Source organism: Schistocerca gregaria, chromosome 8 (assembly GCF_023897955.1).
Source record: "Schistocerca gregaria isolate iqSchGreg1 chromosome 8, iqSchGreg1.2, whole genome shotgun sequence".
NCBI classification, from domain to species: domain Eukaryota; kingdom Metazoa; phylum Arthropoda; class Insecta; order Orthoptera; family Acrididae; genus Schistocerca; species Schistocerca gregaria.
Genome location: NC_064927.1, coordinates 365,527,668 through 365,555,114, shown reverse-complemented (window position 1 = coordinate 365,555,114; position 27,447 = coordinate 365,527,668). Strand labels below are relative to the sequence as shown.

The 27,447-nt window shown below is 38.0% G+C and overlaps 1 protein-coding gene across 1 annotated transcript in view; it reads left to right on the top strand.

The window, feature by feature from the left end:
• The window catches only part of LOC126284010 (protein unc-119 homolog B), a 60,153-nt gene extending 35,149 nt beyond the window's left edge, over nt 1-25,004 (top strand). Inside the window, exons 4-6 of the mRNA XM_049982553.1 lie at nt 7,354-7,468; nt 7,557-7,729; nt 20,729-25,004. Of these exons, the coding sequence (XP_049838510.1) occupies nt 7,354-7,468; nt 7,557-7,729; nt 20,729-20,847 (407 nt within the window). The 3' untranslated portion in view covers nt 20,848-25,004. The remainder of the gene's footprint in view (nt 1-7,353; nt 7,469-7,556; nt 7,730-20,728) is intronic.
• The last annotated feature ends 2,443 nt before the right edge of the window (nt 25,005-27,447 follow it).

Sequence of the window (27,447 nt, the reverse complement as noted above, 5' to 3'; positions counted from 1 at the left end):
ATAATGCAGATGAGGAAAAAAATCGATAATTTTCGAATACAACGTTGGGGATATGCTGGTTGACACAGTCTCATATATTAAATATCTAGGCTTAATGTTGCTGAATGACAAGAAATGGATCACGTACGAAATGTTGGTTTTAGGGAATGTGAGTGGTTAACTTCAGTGTATTGGGAGAATTCTAGGAAAATGTAGTCCATGTATAGAGAGACCTTGTAAAGAACACTTTGTGCAACCCATCCTTGTGTTGCTCAATGTTTGGCATCCCCACCAGGACAAATTAAATGAAGACATCTAAGCAGTTCAGAGATATATTGCGAGGTTTGTTACCAGCAGCTTCAATCAGTACGCAAGTATTACAGAAATGTTCTGTTAATGCCTGTGAGGAAGAAGACGTTCTTTTTGTGAAATATTGTTGACAAAATTTGAGAACTGACATTTGTGACAGACTGCAGAATTAATCTACTGCTACCATTGTACACGTCTTGTAATGGCTGTGAACACAGTTAAGAGAAATCCTGGCTCATATGGAAGCATATAACAGTTGTTTTTCCCTTGCTCTAATTATGAATGGGATAGGAAGGGGAATGACTATGTAGTCAAGTCAGTGTAAGAACAATACAGTCGCAGTGGGCTAATCATGGCAGCTTCAAGCCCTTACCTCAACCAATTGTGTAATGCGATTTGGTGAACATCTCTTCAGCAATGCCTCAGTGCTGTTGGAGTTTTATGTAGGTAACTGTTATTTCCAGTCAATGTCCCGGCGCCTATGAGTACTGTTTGAAAGGTTTGTGTGATAATGGTTTCTTTTAGCACACGTAAGTTTGGGGAAAGTGTTGTGCTGAAAGGCCAAGCACGCAAAATTATATTCAGATTATGTGATTATTTTGAAAGGGACAATGACAGACCTTTCATATCAGTCAGCACATCATGATTGACACAGAGGCAGAAGTTTTGAATATCTCTATTGTGACAGTCAAAAGAGTGACAGACGAGGAGGAGAGTGCAAATTCAACTGGAAGCTCTGTTCTTGTGATGTTTGGAAAGACAAGGAAGAAATTGTCGTGTGACAACATATTGACAACCTTGACAAAAATGCATTTAGACAGTATATACATTGAGGTTATAACAAGTCATGGAATATCTCCTAATATCGTGTCGGACCTCCTTCTGTCCAGCGTAGTGCAGCAACTAGAAGTGACATACTCAATAAGCTGTTGGAAATCCTGTGCAGAAATTTTGAGCCATGCTGCATCTATAGCCATCCATAATTGCAGAATCGTTGCGAGTCCAGGATGGTGCAGGTAGATGAACTGAGCTCTTGATTACGTCCCATAAATGTTTTATAGGATTTATGTCGGATGATCTTGGTGGCCAGATGATTCAATCAAATTGATCAGTGTGTTCTTCAAACCAGTTGTAAACATTTGTGGCTTATTGACATGGCACATTGTCATCCATAAAAATTCCTCTGTTTGGGAACATGAAGTCCATGAATGGCTACAGAGGTCTCGAAGTAACCAAACATAACCATTTCCAGTGAGTGATTGGTTCATTTGGGCCAAAGGACTAAGTCCATTCCGTGTAAACACAGCCCAAACACCATTTTGGTGCCATCACCAGCTTGCGCAGTGCGTTGTTGACAAATCAGGTTCATCGCTTCATGGGGTTTGCGCCACACACAAACCCTACCATTAACTCTTACCAACTGAAATTGGGATTCATCTGATCTGACCACAGTTTTCCAGTCAACATGGTCATGGGACCATGAGAGACATTACAAGCACAGGCAATGTTATGTTGTTAGCAAAGGCACTCACATTGGTCGATAGTTCTGAACTAAAGCAGTAAATTTATTTGCTCTATTAATGGCCGAGAGCACTAGTACACTATTATGTTAGTAATTTAAGGAGGAAATAAGGCCAACATTTACTTATCAAATTGTAGCATGGGATCTTATTAATATCCATCGTACTATTGCTGGAAGAGCTTTTAGCAATTTGATAAACAGTTTAATTGCCTTAAAGCCACTGTATGTGTCCCTGTCACAAATCCAAGCAAATATATCAAAGAACAAAAGGGAATTCTAACAAACTGGTAAATTCCCAAATGTCTTGGGGCCATAAATTGTGTACATATACCCATACTTTGTCCTTCTGGAGCACAAGCAGAACTATACAGAAATTGCAAGACTTTTTTTCTATCAATACACAAATCATCTGTGATGCCAATATGAAGATTTTAAATATGGCAAGCCATTGGCCAGGTTCAATGCATGATGCACACATTTAGGACAATAGTAGAGTTGCTGCAGACTTTTAAAATGGACTGTATGATGGGTTGCTTGTTGGAGATAGTGGATGTGCTCTCTCCAAATTTCTTATGACGCCTTGTGTTCTGAGCCCTCACAGGAGCCAAACGGCGATACAATAGAGCCCATATTGTTACCAGATGTGTAATAGAGCGGGCGTTAGGTAATTGGAAGGAGCGTTTCCAAACTCTCACCAAAACAATGTGATTTAAAACAAACAAGTGTGGGGGTGTTATTGTGGCTGCAGCAGTTCTGCACAACTGTGGAATAGGAGTTAGAGATGTGTTTCACACAGATGCTGTGGAGGTGAATGACATTGAACACTATGCATTTCAGCCAGAAGCAGATGCTGCAGGCCAAGTTGTCAGAATGTCTGTTATACTTAATTATGTTAAATAAAATTGTACCTAGTTTTCTAGTAAAATTATAAGGTAATGTAAAGACTTTTCCTTCTTAAATGAACAAATAAGCCACCAGTTTGTCGCCAGTGCAGTGAAAAGTGACTCATTTTATTTATGTGTAATTAAATAATTATGTTCTTTTTTCTTTCTTCCCCTTTTTTTGCTGGCAAATTAACATTCTCGCTTTATTTCTTAATTGAGTATACAAAGTCATACATTGTTTTTGTTACTTCTAAGAAAAATTACTTCTTTTATAATATTGCAAATCCAGATAAATATTAGAATGTGGTATTAACAAAAATTAGTACTGACCCCCTCCCCCATGAACCATGGACCTTGCACCTTGCTGTTGGTGGGCAGGCTTCCGTGCCTCAGCGATACAGATAGCCATACCGTAGGTGCAACCACAAGGGAGGGGTATCTGTTGAGATGCCAGACAAACATGTGGTTCCTGAAAAGGGGCAGCAGTGTTTTCAATAGTTGCAAGGGAAACAATCTGGATGATTGACTGATCTCTCCTTGTAACACTAACCAAAACAGCTAGCTGTGCTGGTACTGCTAATGACTGAAAGCAAGGGGAAACTACAGCCGTAATTTTCCCCGAGGGCAAGCATCTTTACTGTATGGTTAAATGATGATGGCGACCTCTTGGGTTAAACATTCCGGAGGTAAAATAGTCCCCCATTTGGATCTCCGGGCGGGGACTACGCAGGACGACGACGTTATCGGGAGAAAGAAAATTGGCGTTCTACGGATCAAAGCGTGGAATGTCAGATCCCTTAATCGGGCAGGTAGGTTAGAAAATTTAAAAAGGAAAATGGGTAGGTTGAAGTTAGATATAGTGGTAATTAGTGAAGTTCGGTGGCACGAGAAAAGAGAACCACTTGCATGAATATCAGGAGCTCAGATGGAAACCCAATTTTAGGCAAAGAAGGGAAAACAGAAAAGTGGAAGGAGTATATAGAGGGTCTATACAGGGGCGATGTTCTTGAGAACAATATTATAGAAATGGAATAGAATGTAGATGAAGATGAAATAGGAGATATGATACTGCGTCAAAGAGTTTGTCAGAGCACTGAAAGACCCAAGTCGAAACAAGGCCCTGGGAGTAGATAACATTCCATTAGAACTACTGACAGCCTTGGGAAAGCCAGACCTAACAAAACTCTACCATCTAGTGAGCAAGATGTATGAGACAGCCGAAACACCCTCAGACTTCAAGAAGAATATAATAATTCCAATCCCAAAGAAAGCAGGTGTTGACAGATTTGAAAATTACCAAACTATCAGTTTAATAAGCCATGGCTGCAAAAATAGTAACATGAATTGATTAAGAGACTGGTAGAAGCCGACCTTGGTGAAGGTCAGTTTGGATTCCATAGAAATGTTGGAACACGTGAGGCAATACTGACACTACGACTTATCTTAGAAGCTATATTAAGGAAGGGCAAACCTATGTTTCTAGCATTTGTAGACTTAGAGAAAGCTTTTGACAATGTTGACTGGAATACTCTTTTTCAAATTCTGACGGTGGCAGGGGTAAAATACAGAGAGCGAAAGGCTATTTACAATTTGTACAGAAACTAGATGGCAGTTATAAGAGTCGCGGGGTATGAAAGGGAAGCAGTGGTCAGGGAGTGAGACAGGGTTGTATCCTATCCCCAATGTTATTCAATCTGTATATTGAGCAAGCAATAAAGTAAAAAAAGAGAAAAATTCGGAGTTGGAATTAAAATCCGTGGAGAAGAAACAAAAACTTTGAGGTTTGCCGATGACATTGTAGTTCTGTCATAGACAGCAAAGGACCTGGAAGAGCAGCAGAACGGAAGGGGCAATGTCTTAAAGGGAGGATATAAGATGAACATCAACAAAAGCTAAGCAAGAATAATGGACTGTTGTCGAATTAAATTGGGTGATACTGCGGGAATTAGATTAGGAAATGAGACGCTTAAAGTAGTAAATGGGTTTTGCTATTTGGGGAGCAAAATAACTGATAATGGTCGAAGTAGAGAGGATATAAACTGTAGACTGGCAATGGCAAGGAAAATGTTTCTGAAGAAGAGAAATTTGTTAACACCGATTATAGATTTAAGTGTCAGGAAGTCGTTTTTGAAAGCATTTGTATGAAGTGTAGCCATGTATGGAAGTGAAATATGGACATTAAATAGTTTAGACAAGAAGAGAATAGAAGCTTTCGAAATGTGGTGATACAGGAGAATGCTGAAGATTAGATGGGTAGATTACTTAACTAATGATAAAGTATTAAATAGAATTGGAGAGAAGAGAAATTTGTGGCACAACTTGACTAGAAGAAGGGAGCGGTTGATAGGGCATATTCTGAGGCATCAAGACATTACCAATTTAGTACTGGAGGGCAGTCTGGAGGGTAAAAATCATAGAGGGAGACCAAGAGATGAATACACTAAACCGATTCAGAAGGATGTAGGTTGCAGTAGGTACTGGGAGATGAAGAATCTTGCACAAGATAGAGTAGCATGGAAAGCTGCATCACACCAGTCTCTGGACTGAAGACCACAACAACAACAGTGCTGACACTGAAATGCTAAACACAAATATTATGCCATATAAGAAACAAGCACATATTAACCATTTGAAAAAATACCAAGGAAATGAGATGTTTTATAAATACGAATATTTTCTTATTCATTCACAAAAACCAAATTTCTCGAGCACAATGGCTGAAGATCCGGAACTCGAAGTTTGCTCCATTACGTTCTTGAACTTATTCTTAAATTCCATTTTAAGTTTATGCTTTCCTTTCATGATTTCCCTTTGTCTTTCTATTGACAACATTTTTGCATTGTATTCCTCTCATATTAAATGTATTTTTAAGGAATGAAACTTGTCTGCTTTTTTCAACAACTCTTGGTTCTTCACTACAACCACATGTTCTCTCCGTCTTTTGTTGGGCACATTTTCTGATAAGCTCCCACCAGAGAAGCAGGCTGAGGTACATGACTAAGGGATAACATTCCATCTTCAGCAATTTCGTTGCTACTTTCAGAGCAGTTATCATCATCATCATCAAAGTTGCTTGAAAGTATCACATTATCTTCAGATGTGTCTTTGTTGTTAGCTCACAAAAAGTTTTGAGTGCTACCGACATAGGATTTCACATTGATTCCGTATTTGTACATTTCCAGAAGGCTTTTTAAACCATACTCCGCAAGTGGCTTCTAATTAAATTGCACGTTTATGGCATATCTTCACAGTTATGCGACTGGGTTTTGTATCTCTTGTCAGAGGGGTTACAGCACCTAGTAGTTGATGGAAAGTCAGAGTAAAACAGAAGTGATTTCCGTTGTTCCCCACGGCAGTGTTATAGGCCTTCTGTTGTTCCTTATCTATATAAATGATTTAGAAGATAGTCTGAGTAACCGTCTTAGGTTGTTTGCAGATTATGCTTTCGTTTATCATCTAGTAAAGTCATCAGATGATCAGCCAATTGCAAAGTGATCTTGATAAGATTTCTGTATGGTAAAAAAATTGACAGTTGACCCTAATTAATGAAAAGTGTAGTGTCCTATGCATGAGTGCTAAAAGGAATCTGCTAAACTTTGGTCACAAGATAAATCAGTCAAATCTAAATGCCATAAACTTGACTAAATATGTACGAATTGCTGTTGCAAACAATTTAAATTGGAAAAAACACACAAAATGATAGGAGGAAGGTGAACTAAAGACTCTGTTTTATTGACAGAACTGCCTACCCTACACTTGACAGTCCTCTTTTGGAGTATTGCACAATGTAGGATCCTTACCAAATAGGATTAACAGAGAACATCAAGAAAGTTGAAAGAAGGGTAGCATGTTATATATTATTGAGAAATTGGGGGGGGGGGTGTCACGTACATGATACAGGATTTGTGGTAGACATCATTAAAAAAAAAGGCATTTCACATTGCGGCGGGATCTTCGTTCGAAATTTCAGTCGCCAACTTTCTCCTCCAAACGTGAAAACATTTTTTTGATGCCAACCTACATTGGGAGAAACAACCATCATCATAAAATAAGGGAAATCAGAGCCTGCACAGAAAGATCAAAGTGTTCATTTTTTCTGTTCAGTGTTCCACAGTGGAATAATAGAGAATCATTGTAAAGGTGGTTCAATGAACCCTTTGACAGGCGCACAAATTTGATTTGCAGAGTAGGCATCTAGATGTAGATCTAGATATATTAAATTTTCGTACGAGAGTGCTTTTTATAGTAAGAACTTGTTCAATTTTTTAATGTTATTTTTTTGATTGTAAACTGATCTCCTTAAAATTTGTTTGTGCTAATTTCCCAATGTCGTTCGAGTGTTCCATTCTACTTACGGTTTTTATTTTATTTTATTTTGTTCTTCCAACTTCCTTTTGTACTGCTCAACCTCGGAGACATTTCCATTGATGTATACAGAAGTGTCATTCATACCTCTGACCACCCACCTCATTCTCATTTATCCCATTAATTCCTTAGACCAGAACCTGGCTTCTGAAGGTTTGAGATTGTCAGATGCGCTCTTTGTTCCTGGATGTGGTGCTGCATTTTGTTGTTTTGATAAGCAATTACTGTTTACACAATGCAACAGACAACATAACTAAACCCCATCTTAGTAAATTTATCATTTATCTATGCTAGATGTTGAAGATGCTGATTCTGATCCTGAACGAGAGGAGTCTGATCCAAATGCCGGTAGATTTGTTCGTTACCAGTTTACACCCCAGTTCCTTAAGCTAAAGACTGTGGGAGCAACGTAAGTATTCTTGACTTAACAATAATGAAATGTAACTTATTTATTAACAGTATTTATAAGTGTTCTTTTTTTCTTTTCTCCCCTCAAGAGTTGAGTTTACTGTTGGAAATAAACCAGTCAGTAAATTCCGGATGATTGAAAGGCATTTCTTCAGAGATAAACTGTTAAAGAGTTTTGATTTTGAATTTGGTTTCTGCATACCTAACAGCAAGAATACGTGTGAACACATTTATGAATTTCCAACGTTGCCACCAGAGCTAGGTATGTATTACTTTATATTTAAAATTTTGTATTTGTGGAGAGTCACAGCCTCCAGATGCTTAATAAATGTAAACATGATCCGTAGCAGGCCATAATGCAATGTTTATTGAATGGTGTGATTAGCTAATTTTGACATCGTCATTTGAAAATGACACAAAATACAGATGTTACAAATTTGCTTGATAATGACACGTAGTTAAAATTAGCTAATCACACAATTAAATAAACATCGCATTACAGCCCACTGTGGACCATGTTTACTTTTATTAACTTTATATTTACATAGAGTAAAACAGATTAGATTCCTTAGTTGCTGTACCTTACCACTTACTGAGGAGCAAATCTCCAAGGTCACGGAACATGTCAGTACATGAAATTACAACATAAAAGAAGTAACAGATAAAATGTTTATGAAATGCCTAAAAAAATATATCAATCCATAAGTTTATGTAAACTCAGTCAACAATATAACACAGGAATCAGCTTAATTTTTTCAAGGAACTCCCCAACAGTATAGAAGGAGTGATCCATGAGGAAACTCTTCAGTTTTGATTTGAAAGTGCATGGATTAGTGTTAAGATTTTTGAATTCCTGCGGTAGCTTATTGAAAATGGATGCAGCAGTTTACTGTACCCTTACTGCACAGGAATCAAGGAAGTGTGATCCAAACGCAGATCGGATTTCTACCTAGTATTAACTGAGAAAAAGCTGCAAATTCTTGGGAAGAAGCTGATATTGTTAACTAGAAACGACAGTAACGAATATATATATTGAGAGGTCATTGTCAGAATACCGAGACTAGTGAACGGGGGTCAACAACAGGTTCCTGAACTTACATCAGGTGTTACCCAAACTGTCATTTTCCAAGCCAAAAATATCCTTTGAGATTGGAAAGAGTTACCCCAAAATATAATACCATATGACACAAGCAAATGAAGATAAGCAAAGTAGACTGTTTTTGTGTCGAACTATCACTTACTTCAGATACCATTCAAATAGTGAAAATGGCAGCATTAAATATTTGAACGAGATCCTGAACGTGGGCTTTCCAGTACAGTTTACTATCTGTCTGAATACCCAAAAATTTGAACTGTTCAGTTTCACTAGTCATATGTCCATCCTGTGAAATTAAAATTACTGGAAAACAGTAGGAGAATAAAATTTTATATTCAAACACCTTGTGCTGGTAGATTATCACATAAGAAATTTCACATACTTAATTCAGAAGATATATAAAGCTAAATTTCACTCTTCCCCCCCCCCCCCCCCCAAGTGGTTATTTTTCCAGCGGACGTTGCTTCAAATTATCTGTATGAAAATTGATCAGGAAATCATTTTTTATTATTCCGCAGTGGAGAGTGTAAACAGTTGTACAAGATAGCCTTCTTCTTCTTCCCCCCCCCCCCCCCCCCTCCCCTCCCAAAGAATGTATGAAAATTGATCAGGAAATCATTTTTTATTATTCCACATTGGAGAGTGCAAACAGTTGTACAAGATAGCCTTCTTCTTCTTCTTCCCCCCCCCCCCCCCCCCTCCCAAAGAAAATATGGCCCAAGATATAGCACTCAGTCGCCAAACACTCAGGTGCACTGTTGAAGGGTGTGTATGGGGTCAGACAAATGACTCTATCCCTGCAAGTATAAAAAGTGAAATTTTACCAATGTTCATTGTAGCTAATGTGAATGCTCACACAATATTCATCTAAATCCGTGGTGGTTATACAGGAACTTTTTTTCGAAATGAGACCTCTTGACATAAAGTGGCTCTATATCAATTAAGACATTATGCCAGGATGGTTCCTCTAAAACCGACATCTCTGGTCTCCATCAGTCTGTGCCTGTGCTTAGTCTCTAATGATCTAATGAGCAGGATGCTGAAACTATAACTTTTTTTGTGTTTACCATTTAATGCCCGCAGCCATATAATGAATGGCTGTCATGACAGATTCTGTTTTCAAATGAATCATTTGACACATTCTTTCTCTAGTGACTTCTTTTCTACATTCAGTTATAAATCGGGTTTTACAACAAAGACCAAAAAATGAATTGTGTTAAGGGACTGGAACTTCTCAACAGGAAAAGGAAGAGAAGGATAAAGATTATATCGTGCACTGGTGGGAGGGGGGGATGGAAACCAGCAGAGTTTTGCACAGAACATGTTTTAATCATTGCAAACACTTGGTTTAACGATCTTGAAGGGTTATTGTTTACAAGGAAGAGAACTGAAGAGAATGAAAACTTTCAGATAGATACTTATTATCTAATGGTAAGACAGATTTTGCAATCAGATTTTAAACTACAAAATATTTCCACAGGTGGATATGGACTATGCCGGTAATTCATTGGTTGTAAACTGCAGAGTGAAATAAAAAATATTACAGAAAGGTAGGGAATTAAGGAAGTGGGACCTAGATAGATTTAAAGGAACAGAGGCTGTTGATAGTTTCAAAGCGAATACTAGGCAACTGTTGAGTGAAAAAAAAAAAGGAAAGGAACACAATAGAAGTGAATGGGTGCTTTGAGAGATCGTAAAGTGAAGGCAGAAGAGGATGAAATAGCCACAAAGACTAAATCGAAATATGCAGATAACACAAAAGATATTGACTGTAATTGAGGATCGGAGAAAATATAAAAATCCTTCAAGTGAAACGGGCAAAAGGTAATAATGATGTCTCACAAAGATAGACAGGAAGTGCAAAATGGAAAGCAAGAATGGATAGAGGAGAAATGTAAATCTGTAGAATTGTGCATGATAGTGGCAAAGATACAGGATGTCCAGTGAAGGTGTCCCTGCTTTCAAAATGAAATATCCCAGAAACTAAGATCGATAGATAAGCACAACAAACCGTATGTTTATTGTGACATCTGTAAGAATTTTATACAGAAGTTTCAAAATAGTTCGAAAAGCAGCTAACAGGTGCAACTGTAATTGCAGTACGTAGTGCCTATGTGCATCACAGCTCAGAGCGATCAGGTCCACAGTTTAAACATGAAAGGACGTTAGCATACTAAAGGAAGAGGTTGAAATCATGTATTCCACTGAACAAAATGTTTTCTGGTAATGGAATACCACAAGTTAGAACACAGTCCTGTGGAAACAAGGTGCAGCTTTCAAACACAATTTAATGTTCTAAAGGAAACCTATGTTAAAACGATTCAAAAGCTCTTTGCCATGTGCCAACAGACAGGTAATGTGACTGATGATGCAGTGGGAAATGTTGGCCTCACACAAACTGTACTAACTCCTGAAAATGTCGCCACAGTTTCTGGTTATTGTTCAGCAAACTTGAAGGAAATCCATCTAGAGAACTACAACAGAGACTGGTTTGAAGTGTTCCAAAATGGAGTAAGTACTGAGGCTGAGCCTACACATTTTCATTGAAAATTCAAAGGTACAAGGTCATAATTTTAACAGCTGTGCAACAGAGAGCTGTCTTTGCGGACCAAATTCTCACAATGATTGATAATGAAAGATTTGATTGTGACTACATCTGATTCACAAATGAAACACACTTCCACCTGGATGGAATCATGAATAAACAAAAACTGTTGATTTTAGAACTCTGAAAATCCCCTATTTGTTTGAAGAGAAACCACTGTATTCTTCCAAAGTTACTGTTTGAGCTGTAGTATGCGGCAGAGTCATCTCTAACCCTTTTTGCATGTGAGAAACGATCACTACTGAGATTTGCGTTGCACTTTTGGAACAATTTGTTGACACAGCTAGCATTGCAGGATCGACCAGGCACCAAGTGGGTTGTGCGAGGTCAGGACGGACCACATCGCTCCAAACAAATGTTTAAGAGTTATTGTATTGGATTATTAAAAATTTACTGGCACAGGGGTGGATTGGCCTTCATATTCTTCTGATTTGACTCCTTGTGACTGCTTTTTGTGGGGCAAACTAAAAGACACTGTCTTCCAGAACCATCCTACTAGCTGGATGAGTGGGAATCAGCGATTCGTGAGGAACCTGAATCCATTTCCATTAATGTTGTTGTTGTTGTGGTCTTCAGTCTGGAGACTGGTTTGATGCAGCTCTCCATGCTACTGTATCTTGTGGAAGCTTCATCATCTCGAAGTAACTACTGCGTTCTACATCCTTCTGAATCTGCTTAGTGCATTCATCTCTTGGTCTTCATAAATACCAAAACTTATCTACTACTGATCTCTCATTTCCTAATCTAATTCTCTCAACATCACCTGATTTAATTGGACTACATACCATTATCCTCATTTTGATTTTGTTGACGTTCATCTTATGTCCTCCTGTGAAGACATGGCTCATCCTGTTAAACTGCTCTTCAAGGTCCTTTGCTGTCTCTGACAGTATTACAATGTCGTCAGGAAACCCCAAACTTTTTATTTCTTCTCCATGGATTTTATTTTCCTACTCTGAATATTTCTTTTTGTTTCCTTTACTGCTTGCTCAATATACAGATTGGATAACATAGGCTACAACCCTGTTTCACTCCCTTCCCAACCACTGCTTCCCTTTCATGCCTCTCGACTCTTCTAACTGCCATCTAGTTTCTGTACAAATTGTAAATAGCCTTTCACTCCCTGTATTTTACCCCTGCCAGCTTCAGAATTTGAAAGAGATTAATCCTGTCAACATTGTCAAAAGCCTTCTCTAAGTCTACAAATGCTAGAAATGTAGGTTTGCCTTTTCTTAATCTATCTTCTAAGATAAGTCGTGGGGTCAGTATTGCCTCACATGTTCCAACATTTCACGGAATCCAAACTGATCTTCGCCGAGGTCGGCTTCTACCAGTTTTTCCATTCGTCTGTACAGAATTTGTGTCAGTATTCTGCAGCCATGACTTATTAAACTGATAGTTCGGTAATTTTCACACCTGTCAACACTGGCTGTCTTTGGGATTTGAATTATTATATTCTTCTTGAAGTCTGAGGGTATTTCATCCGTCTCATACATATTGCTCGCCAGGTGGTAAGACTTTTGTCTTGGCTGGCTCTCCCGAGACTATCAGTAGTTCTAAGGAATGTTGTCCACTCTTAAGGCCTTGTTTCGACGTAGGTCTTTCAGCGCTCTGTGAAATTCTTCACGCAGTATCATACCTCCAATTTCATCTTCACTTACGTCCTCTCCCATTTCCATAATATTGCCCTCAAGCACATCGCTCTTGTGTAGACCCTCTATATACTCCTTCCACGTTTCTTTTTTTCCTTCTTTGCTTAGAACTGATTTTTCATCTGAGCTCTTGATATTCATAGAATTGGTTCTTTTTCCTCTCTTAATTTTCCTGTAGGCAGTATTTATCTTACCCCTAGTGATATATGCCTCTACATCCTTACATTTGTCCTCTTGCCATCCCTGCTTAGCCATTTTGCACTTCTTGTCAATCTCATTTTTCAGATGTTTGTATTCCTTTTTGCCTGCTTCATTTAGTGCATTTTTATATTTTCTCCTTTTATTAAATTCAATGTCTCTTTTGTTACCCAAGGAGTTCTACTAGCCCTTGTCATTTTACGTACTTGATCCTCTGCTCCCTTCACTATTTCTTCTGTCAAAGCTACCAATTCTTCTTCTATGGTATTTCTTTCCCCTGTTCTTGTCAGTCTTTTCCTAATGCTCTCTTTGAAACTCTCTACAACCTTTGGTTCTTTCAGTTTATCTAGATCCCATCTCCTTAAATTCCCACTTCTTTGCAGTTCCTTCAGTTTTAATGTACAATTCAGAACCAATACATTGTGTTCAGAGTCCACATCTGCTTAAACCTTTTTCCTAAATCTCTGTGTTACCATTCCGTTAATATGCTAAAGGATGTGATGGAAATTTCAGTGTTCATTTGCTCCACCACTGTGCTGCGAGGGGTGAACATTTCAAAAAGATTGTAAAGTGAGTCAAAGGCTGCTTGCAAAGGACAAGATTAATTATGCACACGAAAACACATGAGCTGCATAGCATGCAGTGCCATTTTTAAGTATTTTGAACTATTTCAAAAGATTTGCATAAAATTTTTACAGCTCTCACAATCAACATACCTGTTGTTGCACTTCTCTATCAATCTTAGTTTTGAGATAATTGTTTTTGAAATCTGAACTCTTTCCCTGGACACCCTGTAGATTCTACCTGTAGGAGAATGAAGAAACTCTTTGGAAAAAAAAGAGAAGCAACTATATGAATTTCAAGGTGACAAGACACAACTAAGCAATAAAAGAAGGTCTGGAAGGTGAACGAGCTATGTAAAGAAAGCAGACTTGATAACAGTATTATGGAAATGCAGGGAGGAGTGAATGAAGAGGATATGGGGTTTATTAACTAAAGAGTTATAAAGATCTAAGTCAAAACAAGGCACCTTAGATAGGTGACACTCCCTCAGAATTATGTAGATCAACAGGAGAAAAAACCGTGACAAAGCTATTTCATCTGGTAGGCAAGATATATGAGTCAGGCAAATACTTTCACTTTATAAAGACTGATAATCACCATTCCAAAGAAAACAGGTGCAAACAGGTGTGAATATTACAGAACCATCTGTGAAATTGTTAAAAATTCTAAAGGTACCAGTGGTAGAACACAGGGAAAAAAATATTTCATACTTTTACAGAGACTAGGCTGTAGTTTCATGAGTCAAATGACATGTAAGGGAAGCAGTACTTGAAACTAGGTTGTTGCTTATTCCCGATGTTATTCAGTCCATACATTGAGCAAGCAGCAAGGAAGAACGTGGGAAGAGAACTGAAGTTGACCGGGAAGAATATAAACTTTGATGTTTGCTGATGATATTTTAATTTTATCAAATATGACGAAGGACTCGGAAGATAAATTGAATAGGAAAGGTAGTGTCTTTAAATACGAGGGTTGTACCAAAAGTAAGGTTCCCAATGAGCTACAGCCTCGAGGGAAGGTGCTAGGTTAAATCGGACAACAGTGCCATGTGCAGTTGTTCCCGTACTCTTGAGCCTGCCCATCCGTGATTTGCTACGTCGCTCAGTGTTGGCTTGGCAGCAGTCAGAGATGGAAGTGTTGTTTGCTGCTCCCGCTAAGTACGAGGTTCAAGCAGTTTCTCCACACAAGGAAGTTACTGCCCACGGAGATTTATGGTGATGAGTGCATGTTCGTTCAGCATGTCCACAAATGGTGCAGGGCTTTTGCTGAGGGTCACACGGAATTTCACGATGAAGAACGGAGTGGAAAAGTGTTGGTTTTGCGTGGGATTGTCCAGGAGATCAACAGTGAGCTGCTCAAAGATCAGAGTGTTACTCTCTGTGAACTTGTTGAATGTATTCCTGAAGCTTCCCACAGCACAATTGAAAGAACTTTGACAGAAACATTGGGTTATCGCAAGGTATGCCTCATTTTCCCATTGCGAGAATGCTTTTCTGAATTCTATATAACAATAAAAAAAGCAGGGTAAGGAATGGTAGTTTTCATGTATAAATAGGAAAGTCATCATGAACACTAGATTTGTTGTGTGGGTCAAAACTGTGCATGTTACTCTTACAGTTATATTTGCTTATGCGCTTGTGCATGTCTCGGAATGTTGAGCAGTTCATCACCACATAATGATGATAAATAGTACTCAATAATTAATATAACAATATTAATAGGAAAGTTGCTACTCACCATATAGTGGAGATACTGAGTCGCAGATAGGCACAACTAAAACACACTCACAAATAAAGCTTTTGTCAAAAATATAACCACCCCCCCCCCCCCCCCCCCACACACACACACACACACACACACACACACACACACACACACACACACACACATGACTGCAGTCGCTGGCAGCTGAAGCCGCACTGTGAGCAGCAGCACCAGTGCATGTTGGGAGCAGTGACTGGTTGGGAGTAAGGGGGAAACTGGGGTGGGAAGGGGGACAGTGAAGTGCTGTTGGGGAACACACAGGGACGAGATGGAGAAAGGGTAGGGCAGCTATGAGAAGTCGAGAGGTTAGACCTTTCCTCCAGAAACCTTAACCCCACAAATATCAGTCCTTTTTCCAAAGGCTTCACCTTTTGCCCGACTCCCAAATTCAATCTTGCAGGACTTCTCTCTTTCTTCTGGTCCCTACAGTGTAAACACTTTTTCACCATCACCTCTACCAATTAGACTAAACCAAAGACCTATGTTGAACCCTGCCTGACTCAGGGGTCCTCTAGTCAACTCCTCCATCAAACCGTGATGCACCCCCACTGAGCCAAAATCACGCTCAGTTAACTTTCCAGAATTTCTTAACCTTGAATCTTGCCTCATCATCATTCCCCAAATCCCTCAATATGCAAACTAACCTTACATCCACAGAAATAACCGCAGTCCACCATCTAAAAACTGATCCCGACCTTATAATCCTACTTGCGGACAAAGGCTCCACCACTGTTGTTTTGAACCGCAAGGATTACATGGCAGAAGGATTCCACCAGCTATCAGACACATCCACCTACAAATCTTGCCACAATGACCTTATTCCAGAAATCCAGCAAGATCTCCAGTCACTCCTCAAATCCTTCGGTCCATTCCAGAAACCTCACCCCTACCATTCCCCACCCTCCTAACTTCTGTATGCTTCCTAAGCCCGTAAACCCAACCACCCAGGATGTCCCATTGTGGCTGTTTACTGTGACCCCACTGAGAGAATCTCTGCTCTAGTAGACCAACACCTCCAAACTATTAACTGGAACCTACCCTTCTATATGAAAGATAACCAACCATTTCCTCCACCAACTCTCCACAGTTCGTGTCTCTTAACCACCCGGTACCCTGCTCGTCACTATTGATACCATCTCCCATTGTACTAACATCCCTAGTGCCCATGGCCTTACCCCTATGGAACACTTATGTTCCTCAACGCCCTATGGATTCCAAATCAACAACCTCTTCCCAAATCGCCATGACCAACTATATCCTCACCTATGATTATTTCTCCTTTGAAGGCATTACCTACAAACAAATTCAGGGTATGGCTATGGACACCGTATGGCACCATCCTATGTCAAACTATTCATGGGCCATCTAGAGGAATCCTTCCCAAACACCCAGGATTCTAAACTCCTCACCTGGTTCATATTCATTGAAGACATCCTCGCAGTCTGGATTGAGGGTGAGGTCACCCTATATACATTCTTCCAGAACCGTAACAGCTTCTCCCCCATTTGCTTCACCTGGTCCTACTCAGCCCAACAAGCCATCTCCCTAGATGTTGACCCCCACATCGAAGATAGCTACATCAGTATCTCTGCCCATATCAAACATACTAACCATCAGCAATACCTCCACTTTGACAGCTACCATCCATTCCATACCAAGAAGTCCCTTTATACAGCCTAGCCACCCAAGGTTGTTGTATCTGCAGTGGCAAGCAGTCCCTCTCAAAATGCACCGAGTGTCTCACTGAAGCCTTCACAGTCCATAATTATCCTCCCTACCTTGTACAAAAACAAGCCTCCGGTGCCTTATCTTTCCAGTCTCCGACCACCTTTCAAAGCCTCACCATCTCTCCACAGAGGAGCATTCCCCTTGTAACTCAGTACCTCCCAGAACTGGAGCAACTGAATTACATTTTCCACCAGGGTTTTGACTATCTCTCTTCGTGCCCTGAAATGAGAAATGTGCTGCCAACTATCCTTCCCACCCCTCCCACAGTGGTATTTTGCGGTCCACCGAACCTACACAATATACTGGTCCATCCCAACAAAACCCTGCTCTCGAACCCTTACCCCGTGGCTCATAAGCCTGTAATAGACCTAGATGCAACACCTATCCCACACATCCTCCCACCACCACCACCTACTCCCGTCCAGTCACTAACGTCACCTATCCCATCAAAGGCAGGGCTGCCTGTGAAACCTGTCATGTGATCTACAAGCTAAGCTGCAACCACTGTGCTGCAGTCTATGTGGGCACGACAACTAACAAGCTGTCTGTCTGCATGAATGTTCACTGACTGTGGCTTCAGTTGCCAGAGACTGCAATCGTGTGTGTGTGTGTGTGTGTGTGTGTGTGTGTGTGTGTGTGTGTGTGTGTGTGTGTGTGTGTTGTCTTTTTTGACGACGGCCTTGCTGGCCAAAAGATTTATTTGTGACAGTGTTCTTGTTGTGTCTATCTGCAACTCGACATCTTCCCTATGTGTTGAGTGGCAACTTTCCTTTTCATAATGTTGTTCCATACCATTCACGATTTTCCAATAAATAATATAGGATTAAAAGTATTAAAGGCAACCAATTGTGCCTGCATTGGCTGTTAAAGTCTGCCTGCCTTTATTTCACAGTCACGAAAACTATTGTATGAGGTATCAAGTGATGGCGAAAACATAATTGTTCACGACTGGAAATATTTACATACTGTAACTTCTATATTTTGGATCCTTTACTTGTATCAGAACTGAGTGGTTTATTTTTCTGTGGCACCAGACATAATTCAAATTTACCTTTCGACTTGTAAATATATTGTTACATTACAATGATGTTACAGCCAACTACACTTAACCCTAGAACGGACGGGCTGGGTCTTTCAGACCCAAGCGGATTCAGTTTTAAAAATATCCACAAGAGTGCACTACATGTGAGTCAGCCATCCATTGTAGCTTTCAGTTAATGCTCCTAGAGGACATTGCTTGTGTCAGCATTTTTCTTTGTTCGCCAGTTGATTGTTGACATGGAAGGAAGCGTGTTGTGGGTGTGAGAGACCCAGCCTGTCCGTTTACATTAGCCTTTTCTGCTTATGCACACTTCTTGTTATACTGACTGCGAGCAATAAAACTGCTTGAAAATGACCTGACAGCATCCTCTAAGTGATGAAGAAATTGAAAAACTGTTATTAGAAAGTGATAATGATGATTTGGATGTAGATTATGTTTTTATTCCCGAAAGTGATCGCAACACAGAAAGCGAAATGAGTGATGAACAGCTGGACAGCGAAGATAATGTCGTTATTCTTGTGAGAAATGTGAGTACACTCACTAATACATCTCGAGATTCTGTATCAACTAGTGTGGTTGGTTCCGGTCCCTCTTCGAGTGAATCATCATCTTACTATTTGTCAAGAGATGGATGAACTAAGTGGCGGAAAAAGGTTCCCAACCAAAATGTATGTACCAGATCACACAATATAATTACGGATTTGCCTGATGTCGGTGGGGAAGCCAGAAATTCTACCAACATTGTCGAGGCCTGGAAGCTGTTCATTGACGAAGATTTGCTAAATTTGATAATAGAGAGCACAAATACTTACATAGATCATGTAAAACCCCTTTATAAAAGTGACCCAAATACTGCAAGGAACTTGGAAAAAGAGGACTTCCAGGCATTTTCGGGTCTTTCGTACATTTCTGGTGTTCTTCATGGAGGCAAAATGAATATGGAAGAATTTTGGGACACATATGGCACAGGGACAGAAATCTTCCCTCCAAGTACGTCACTGCGAAGATTTCGTTTTCTTCTGAGATGTGTGAGGTTAGATGATATTCACACAAGAGAGGAATGTAAAAAAAAGTGATAAAGTGGCCCCTGTACATGATGTTATCAAAGGATTCACAAAAAAAACTGCACAAAGCATTACACAACAAGTGAATACCTTACAGTGGACAAGATGTTACTATCTTTTCGGGGACATTGTTCTTTCAGAAAGTACATTCCTTCAAAACCCGGAAAGTATGGGATCAAAGTATTTATCTTGGCAGATGCAAAAACATACTATGTAAAAAGTTTGAAGTGTATGTAGGGCAGCAACCTCCAGGTTTCGCCCATGTGAGTAACGCAGCTGACGATGTTTTGCTCAGACTTGTGGAACCAGTGAAGGGAACAGGTTACCCTTGATAACTGGTTCACAAGCTGCACTCTTGCAAGAAAACTGCTCACAGACTGTAACCTTGCACTCGTTGGGACACTGCGCAAAAATAAAAGAGAAATTCCATTGGAATTCTTGCCTCGCAAGAAAAGAGCAATACATTCATCCATATTCGCATTTTGCGACAATTTCACATTGGTGTCGTATGTGCCAAAGAAAAATAAATGTGTTATTTTGCTGTCTTCAATGCATACAAACAATAAAGTCAATGAAGGAACTGGTAATATGAAGAACCCAGAAATTATTACATTCTACAATTCAACAAAGAGTGGAGTGGACCCGGTTGATGCCATGTGTTCAGAATATAACGTTGGAAGGCAAACAAGACGCTGGACATTGTGCATGTTTTATGCCATTTTGAATGTTGCTGGTATAAATGCATTTGTGGTACACAAAGCAAACACAGGACTGGATATTTCTAGAAGGGTATTTCTCAAGCAACTCGGTTTGGAACTCATAAAACCACACATGGCACAGAGAACTAACCAGAAGAATCTCCCGAGCAACATTCGACAACTGGCAGCATGTGTCTGGAATTACCATTGACAAGGACGTTTTTCCAGAAGGAAAATGAGGTGTAAATGCAAAGACAATAAAACAAAATATTTTTGTAAAAGTTGTGGAAAGTGGCTGTGTCTTTCCCATATTGGCAGATGTTATGTGAAGATTGTGCAGAAAATACAGGTCAGTAATATGTATATCGTAACAAGAGAAACCATTTTTTATTAGATTATGCTATGCACTAAAATGTATAATATTTTGTAATAGCGTGCTTGACACTCCTAATTTCATAACTTGTGAGGACGTGAACTGTCAAAAATAAAATAAAACTGTTTTGAATGTTTTTAAATACAGAATAATTTTACTTTCAGATTTTCAGAGAAATACAACGTTATTTTCAAAGAAATGTATGGTACATTTAAATATTAATAAACAGTAACAGAAGTATAGTAACACTGGTGTTGAAAATTTAAGTCTTACTTATTCTGGGATGTAAATAAAACGGTGGGTCTGTCAGACCCAGCCCGTCCGTTTATGTTACTTTTTTCCCCCTGTCCGTTCTAGGGTTAAAGAGATAGGAATCCATTTATTTTTATTTACTGGATTACAAATTGTTCACAATATTATGTGCAGACTCGAGAATTACATATTATTTACACTTGTCTTGTTTTTGTTATATTTCAGTGAAGGAGATGATTGCTCACCCGTTTGAGACCCGTTCAGACAGTTTCTATTTTGTAGATGACTGTCTAATAATGCATAATAAAGCTGACTATGCTTACGATGGTGGGCTTCAGCAGTGAACAACATTCACTTGGATGGCTGTTTTCTACATTCCATTAATTTTTCTTCACTTAACTATTTTATATATTTTTTTAAAAAAATTTTAAACTGACAAGCATTCCATTGATTTTTTGTTTTTTTACTTGGAATATTTATTTTTTGTTATAAATTATTAAGACATATTGGATTTATTAATCCAAATAAAAATATGTTTTTACTTGAATTTTATTTTTCCATTTATGATACTATTTTCGATGTTTTTTCTCTTTTCATTTCCCTACTGTACATAAGAGAATTTTGTTTGTACTGCCCGCTTGCCTCAGTTTCTTTTTGTGACTGCCCAAAGTGTTAATAAATTCAGTTAATCATTTTATATAATTTGCATGTTTTAAAATTGAGGCAAGAGAACTGTGCTATCCTTCATCTTATCAGTGAGGCATGCAAAATAATCTGAAGGGATCAAGAGAAACATTTGTCGTCTTATATTGAGTTGTATTTTGGAATGAAAAGGGAGTCTGATGAAGACTATGCTGTGGATTGTGATATATGTGAAATGACAGTAATTATAAAAAAGTGAGGCAATTAATGACTCGAGCTGCACATGATTGTTGTTAAGAATATGTAGGACACCTCGGACAGGATCCCCTGTTGGTGTGGCTTTTTCATCCATTGCGGTATAGGGAACATTATAGATTTTTGTGTCAAAAGTATACGACATTATCAGCTGTTAAATCTCATGTACATGTATGTCTACTAATTACTGCCGTATCATATAAATAATGGTCCTGCCACTGGAAATATTATCACATAAGCTATCAGCGAAAAAACTGTAGGTAACACAGGGATAGGAAAATCAAAGACAGAAGAAAGCCTGAGAAAGAAAGCTACGAGGAAACCATATAATAGTTCAGGAATTAGGGCACAAGGCCTCTAAGAGTTTGCAGTGAAAACCTAGGATGTAACTTATAATTTGTAACATAATTGTGAGGAAGGGTCACAAAGTGTAGCATATGTGTGTGTGTGTGTGTGTGTGTGTGTGTGTGTGTGTGTGTGTGTGTGTGTGTGTGTGTGTGTCTTGGTTGTGCCTGTGCTGGTTCCTTTTGCCTTAAAATGAAGGAAAGGCAATTGTGTTACAGTCCTGCTTTGCTGTTGCCGCCACCAGGACATAGATTCCTCAGGCTTTTATGCTTTGTGCAGTCTTTCTTACAATGTTTGCTCTTCATTATCATTTAAAGGTAATCTAGGTTGTGAAGATCAGACAGTCCTGCACCACTCACAGCATGATGAATGGTATGGCGTAATCCACACACATTTAAAGAAAGTGTACCATTATTTTTTAATTGATTTTTGTCATTTTTTCTTTATTTTCCTAAAAACAGACTTTTGTCTTATCTAACATATGGAGGAATGATTAGGTTACATTTTATTTGACAATAACTAATTTATTCTAAACTGCAGTGTATCATTTGTAGGAACTATGATACAACTCTATGAAGGGAAGTGTACTTCAACCTCTGTGTTCCATATCCTGAATATCTGAATTGTGTGAACTTCATTTCAGTGAGAACGATGAGAGACAAGTGCGGGTAGGTTATTTGTTTGTGAAACTACACGAATGTGTTTACTTTGAAATTCATAGTTGCAATTTATTATTGCCCAAATGATTTTCTTTTAGTTTTTTGTTGGTTTCACTTTCTCATATTATTTTAAGCACATGAATGTCAAATTTTACCAAAAATTTCCAAATATGTTGCCTTTCTTAAACTATTATATTTTACACCCTAAAAAATAAACATGAACTTTTGATTCCAATGAAATATTGGAAACTGCCAGTTTATCTGTCGTTATTGATTAAAACACTTTACCTGTTCGTGGAAAAAAATGACAATTTTATCTATTGCATAGAATTTTTAGCGAACGTCTTTTTTCTTCAGAAGAAAGCACTATTTTATTTGCCTTCATTTCAGTGCAAAGGAACCATTTACACACAGATAACAGAATCACAAATAAAAGCTAAAATTTGCTGCACATTGTTCTCCATTTACTTAAGTGTGAAATAAGCTGTACAGGCAAGTGTTATGTTCTTTTTTAACATAATGTGCAGCTGTCACAGTTAGAATTCTACTTAATTCTACTTTAATTTTACTGTGCATCAAGAGTGATGTGAATATTATACAGAAATGGTGAACTGGTAGATACTGATCATGTCTTAGTTATTGATGTTACAGCACTTCTGGAATATTAGACAAGGAGATGATTTAAGTATATGTTGTGTGTGCATATCCATCAACAGAATTCATTCACATAAATGGGCACACTTGGCTGTTCAGCAATGGTTATGATTTGTAGTAATCATTTCATGTTAATTTTTTTTATCTATGTGCTTCTTTAGTTATAATCCAGTATTTTTAAAATTAGTATGAAGTGTATATTTCAGAGGTACTTTGGTTACTGAATGACATCCTGATAATCATGAGAGATACAATCTTTGTGTGTATTTTGAATTGATTCATTGTGTAGTAGCTTAGGGTTATAATTTTACATACATTGGACTGCTGTTTGGGAGGATGCATGATTTTCCTGTTTCGTTTTGAGCATCCTTGAACAAAGTCTATCATCTTCTCACTAGTCATTGGCAAAGAATGTGTCATATGCTCAGGCACTGGACCGTACAAATTTTAAAAGTTGCAGCACTGCACTTTATGGGCACATGGATTTTCTCATGCCCTACATAAGAGAGACATGCACTTAGAATAGCAAGGAGCTATGCAAGGTAGGGGGTTTGTATGAATTTAGTAATCTTGGAGGCAGACAATAAGTGGATGTGGAATAATTAAATATTTAGTCCCCCCCCCCTTTCCCTCCACATCACCCTTAATCTCTGCAAACTTGTTGGATTAAATGTCTAATGGGAAAAAGTAGGATATTCTTAAGTTTTTTCCTTGTTAGTCCCTGCTTTCTGTTCACATCAGAATTTCCTCTGCTGGATGCATACAGTAAAATTATGTTTACATTTTTGACATTCATCCCCATTTATTTTGGGTTGTAATTATATTTTGAAATATTTGTTTTGTGTTAATGGTGAATAAATAGAGGTATTAAAAAAATAAAGGTTGTGAAAATGCTGTTCCGGCATATCTTGGATAAACCAGTATGGTTTTGATAACCTTTTTCTAAAGTAAGTGCAAAAGGTATGCCATAAAATTCTGATTTTCACTGTAATCCATATCTCAAACAAGTGTTCATTAAAATAATTACCTAAGTCATAACAAAGCAAACACAAACCTTCAAACTGAGGGGTCATTTGGGTGCTATATAGTCAGCTATGCTTTAATGGAGCTTGGATCTCCTGAAGCTAGTTTTGCCATAGCATCCTTCTGACCTACCAACTAGTTTTCACAATTAGTTAACAGTATACAAACTGGCTGTGACACCTTCTGTTATATGTATAAAAAATGTAAAAGTCCAATCACCCCACAGGATTCTAATTGGTGTTAGCAATTTGCTATAGCAGTGTTGATTCCTAGATGTGAATTGTTCTGACTGTTATTGCCAAGTTGGAAAATTCACTTTATTGCTAAATGAAGGGTATATTGATGGGCTAGAAAGCCTGTCCTTGGAAAATGGTTGCTCCCAGGTTGTCCTAATTCAGATCCAACTGAGTTATATTTTGTGGCAATTTAAAATTTATCACCAGTTATTATGACTTTTACTTATGGACTAGGTGACTCAATTTTGGGGGGACCATTAACAACCCTGAATATACTGCACCATCATTGTTACACTAATATGAAAATATGATTGTTGATTATTGTAGATTGGGAAATTATTTTATTGTAAAGATTTTCATACATATGTCTTGTTTGAGAATTGTTGTCAGAATAAGTGAAAAGGCAAAGTTTACTAATACAAAGAATTCTTGTCATTGATGATTGTATATACATAATGATGGAGTAGTATTTTACATTACAATATACATACAAATGCACACAAAATAATGGCAGTTGTTTGGTTACAACTATTAGGTTAGAAAAAATGGAACACTTTCCTTTTGTGTGTGAAAGTACATTTTGTCTTCTTATATTTTCAAATAATTGATATTGTGTAAATACATAACCTACTGTATTGTTCTTGACTGTTGGAGATTGACATAAAATAAATGGACCTCCTCCTGAAACGAGTTTTATTTGATACTGATACATCAAATAAGAAAATGTATTAACATAACATTTATGTTGTAGAACCAGACTTTGTAACATTTATTTATTTGCTGTGGTTGATTTAGGGTCTTAAATTAAGAACAGTGGATACTTTTTTCTTACATACACTTCATAAATAGCTCCACAACTTTTGAAGATGTATCACTGCTCAGATGGGAGCTCATGGAAAATAACTTTTGAATGTTCGTGACTAATTGGAGATGTTACGTATAAATGCTGTAAGCTTTTGTTTTGAACATACCAACTTTCGATTTTGTCATGATTGTTGGAATTCAACAAATAAGATCTGGCAAATGTTGTTGTAGCACACTTTTCTAGTTTAGCTGTACCTGTGGTTGACACAAATTAAAACATTTCAAGAGGCATTAGATTACAATAAAAGGTAAAGTGAAAAGGAAATGCACAAAAAGGACAGACGTGTGGAAAACAAAACAATTAAGTGTATCATATCTTTGTCAAACAGCCAAAAAGCTGCATATCACATAAAATGGTAAACCATCTACATACTCCTTGTTTCCTTTGTCTTATATATGAGAGAACATGCAGCGTCTTTAAGGAAGCGGGTATTATACAGTTGTTTTGTCTCATTTCCTTCAAATTGAACTAATTTCTAATTCAGAAGGACGATGCAGCTATATAAAAATTTATGGTATCCATTTCATGAAAGTTTGTGCATTTGCTAACGAGGTTTATCTACCAGTTGATATATGTGAGTACAAGCATTAGGAGAACATGGTAGTGGGCTCTTGTAATAACAATACCCAGTTGTAGAACATGCCGTCTGCACAATAACATGCATCTCAGTATCTACGACTCGCTTGAGATTGGTATTAACTTTCAGACTTGGGTTTCCACAAAATGTGGCATCAAATAAACATTTCTCTCTCCTTTTGTTTGATTTTTGTCTCTAACTGTGTGCCCAGTACTATATTTGGCACTTTTTTCTACCTGTTGTATTGTTTTCCCAATTTTATTTCGTTTTTTATTAACTATATTCATTATTTCCAAATTACCCTCTGAATTTTATCACTAAATCATTCCTCCATATATGCTCCAAGTTATTTATATTCAAAAATTATTCACGTAACTAGCTAATTTTACATTTGCCAAATAGTCTTGTCTTCAGTGTTGTTCATTGAAAAAGTTTGTCGCAACAAAGGATAATTTTTCAATAAGAAGATGCTATTTTCAAGATCCATTTTAACTGTAAATGAATAATATTAAGTGTAAATGGATAAAAACATGATTTTCAACATAATCAGTCATGTGTATTATATAAATCCAAGTGCTGGCTTGTTACTGTCACTAATCATCTGTGGACTATGCAACACAGTTATATGCAGTAGACACAATGCACAGTGATTTTGTTCTGTTGTTGTTAAATTTGACATTGAATGCAAAGCATCAGCAGGCACTGAGGGATCAATCCATTCCACAAAACCTCATATTTTGTTAAGCTTTTAACGTGTACAACACGAAGTGCTTTTGCCAGTTGTACTTCTCTGGAGTTCTGTCATAAGTAATTTGATTGCAAGAAGAGCAATGAAGACCCACAAAGGAAAACTTAAACTCACTGTGCAGTAAGCAGCAGTATTACTTTCAAGTTCTAACCGTTTTGTTTATATTACAATTATAATGTTGTTATAGACTTGTGAAGAAAGAAGATTTTGTTCAGATTGGCTTATTTGGTTTGAATACGAAAACTTTATAATATAGGTGGTTTCCACAAAGTTAATTTAAGTGTGAATGACTGTTTACTGAAGTTTTCTTCAGTTCATATGCTCCCAGGGACCCAATTGGCATATAACTCGAGGCTGGCTGTTGCAGCTTGTGTACTATCAGTTGAGCTGTAGAATATGTTACCTCTGAAGGACAGGGAAACACACTGAAGCAATCACCATGAGAATATCTCACTATTCATTGAAGTGACACAGATACCTTATCCATGCCATTAAAGATAATTTGAGGGAATGATTTTGTACCAAAATTATTGACACTGGAATACCCAACCAACTAATTTGTTTGTAAAGAAATTCGATAACATTTCAAAACACACACCAAAAGAAGAGGCAGTAAAGTATTTGTAACAATGATGTGCGCAACACTCTTTGGTTTTGAATTCTAGCACTGAATTTTCTTTGATTTTTATTCTTTACATGGCCAAGAAGTGCCTACAACACTATATATACGAGGGTTGGATGTTAAATAGTGGCAACTGTTTATTCATAACTGATACAAAAGTGTTACATGTTTGCACCTGTTACTGTCCTTCAAAGAAGTCAGGAGCATTGAGTAGAACATGTTGCCAGTGATGTGGATGGTGTAGTATACTGTTATCAGAGCCTGTTCTGTTGGTGGTGCGAATAGAGCAGTCTGCTGCCTGTCAAATCTCTGGAACAG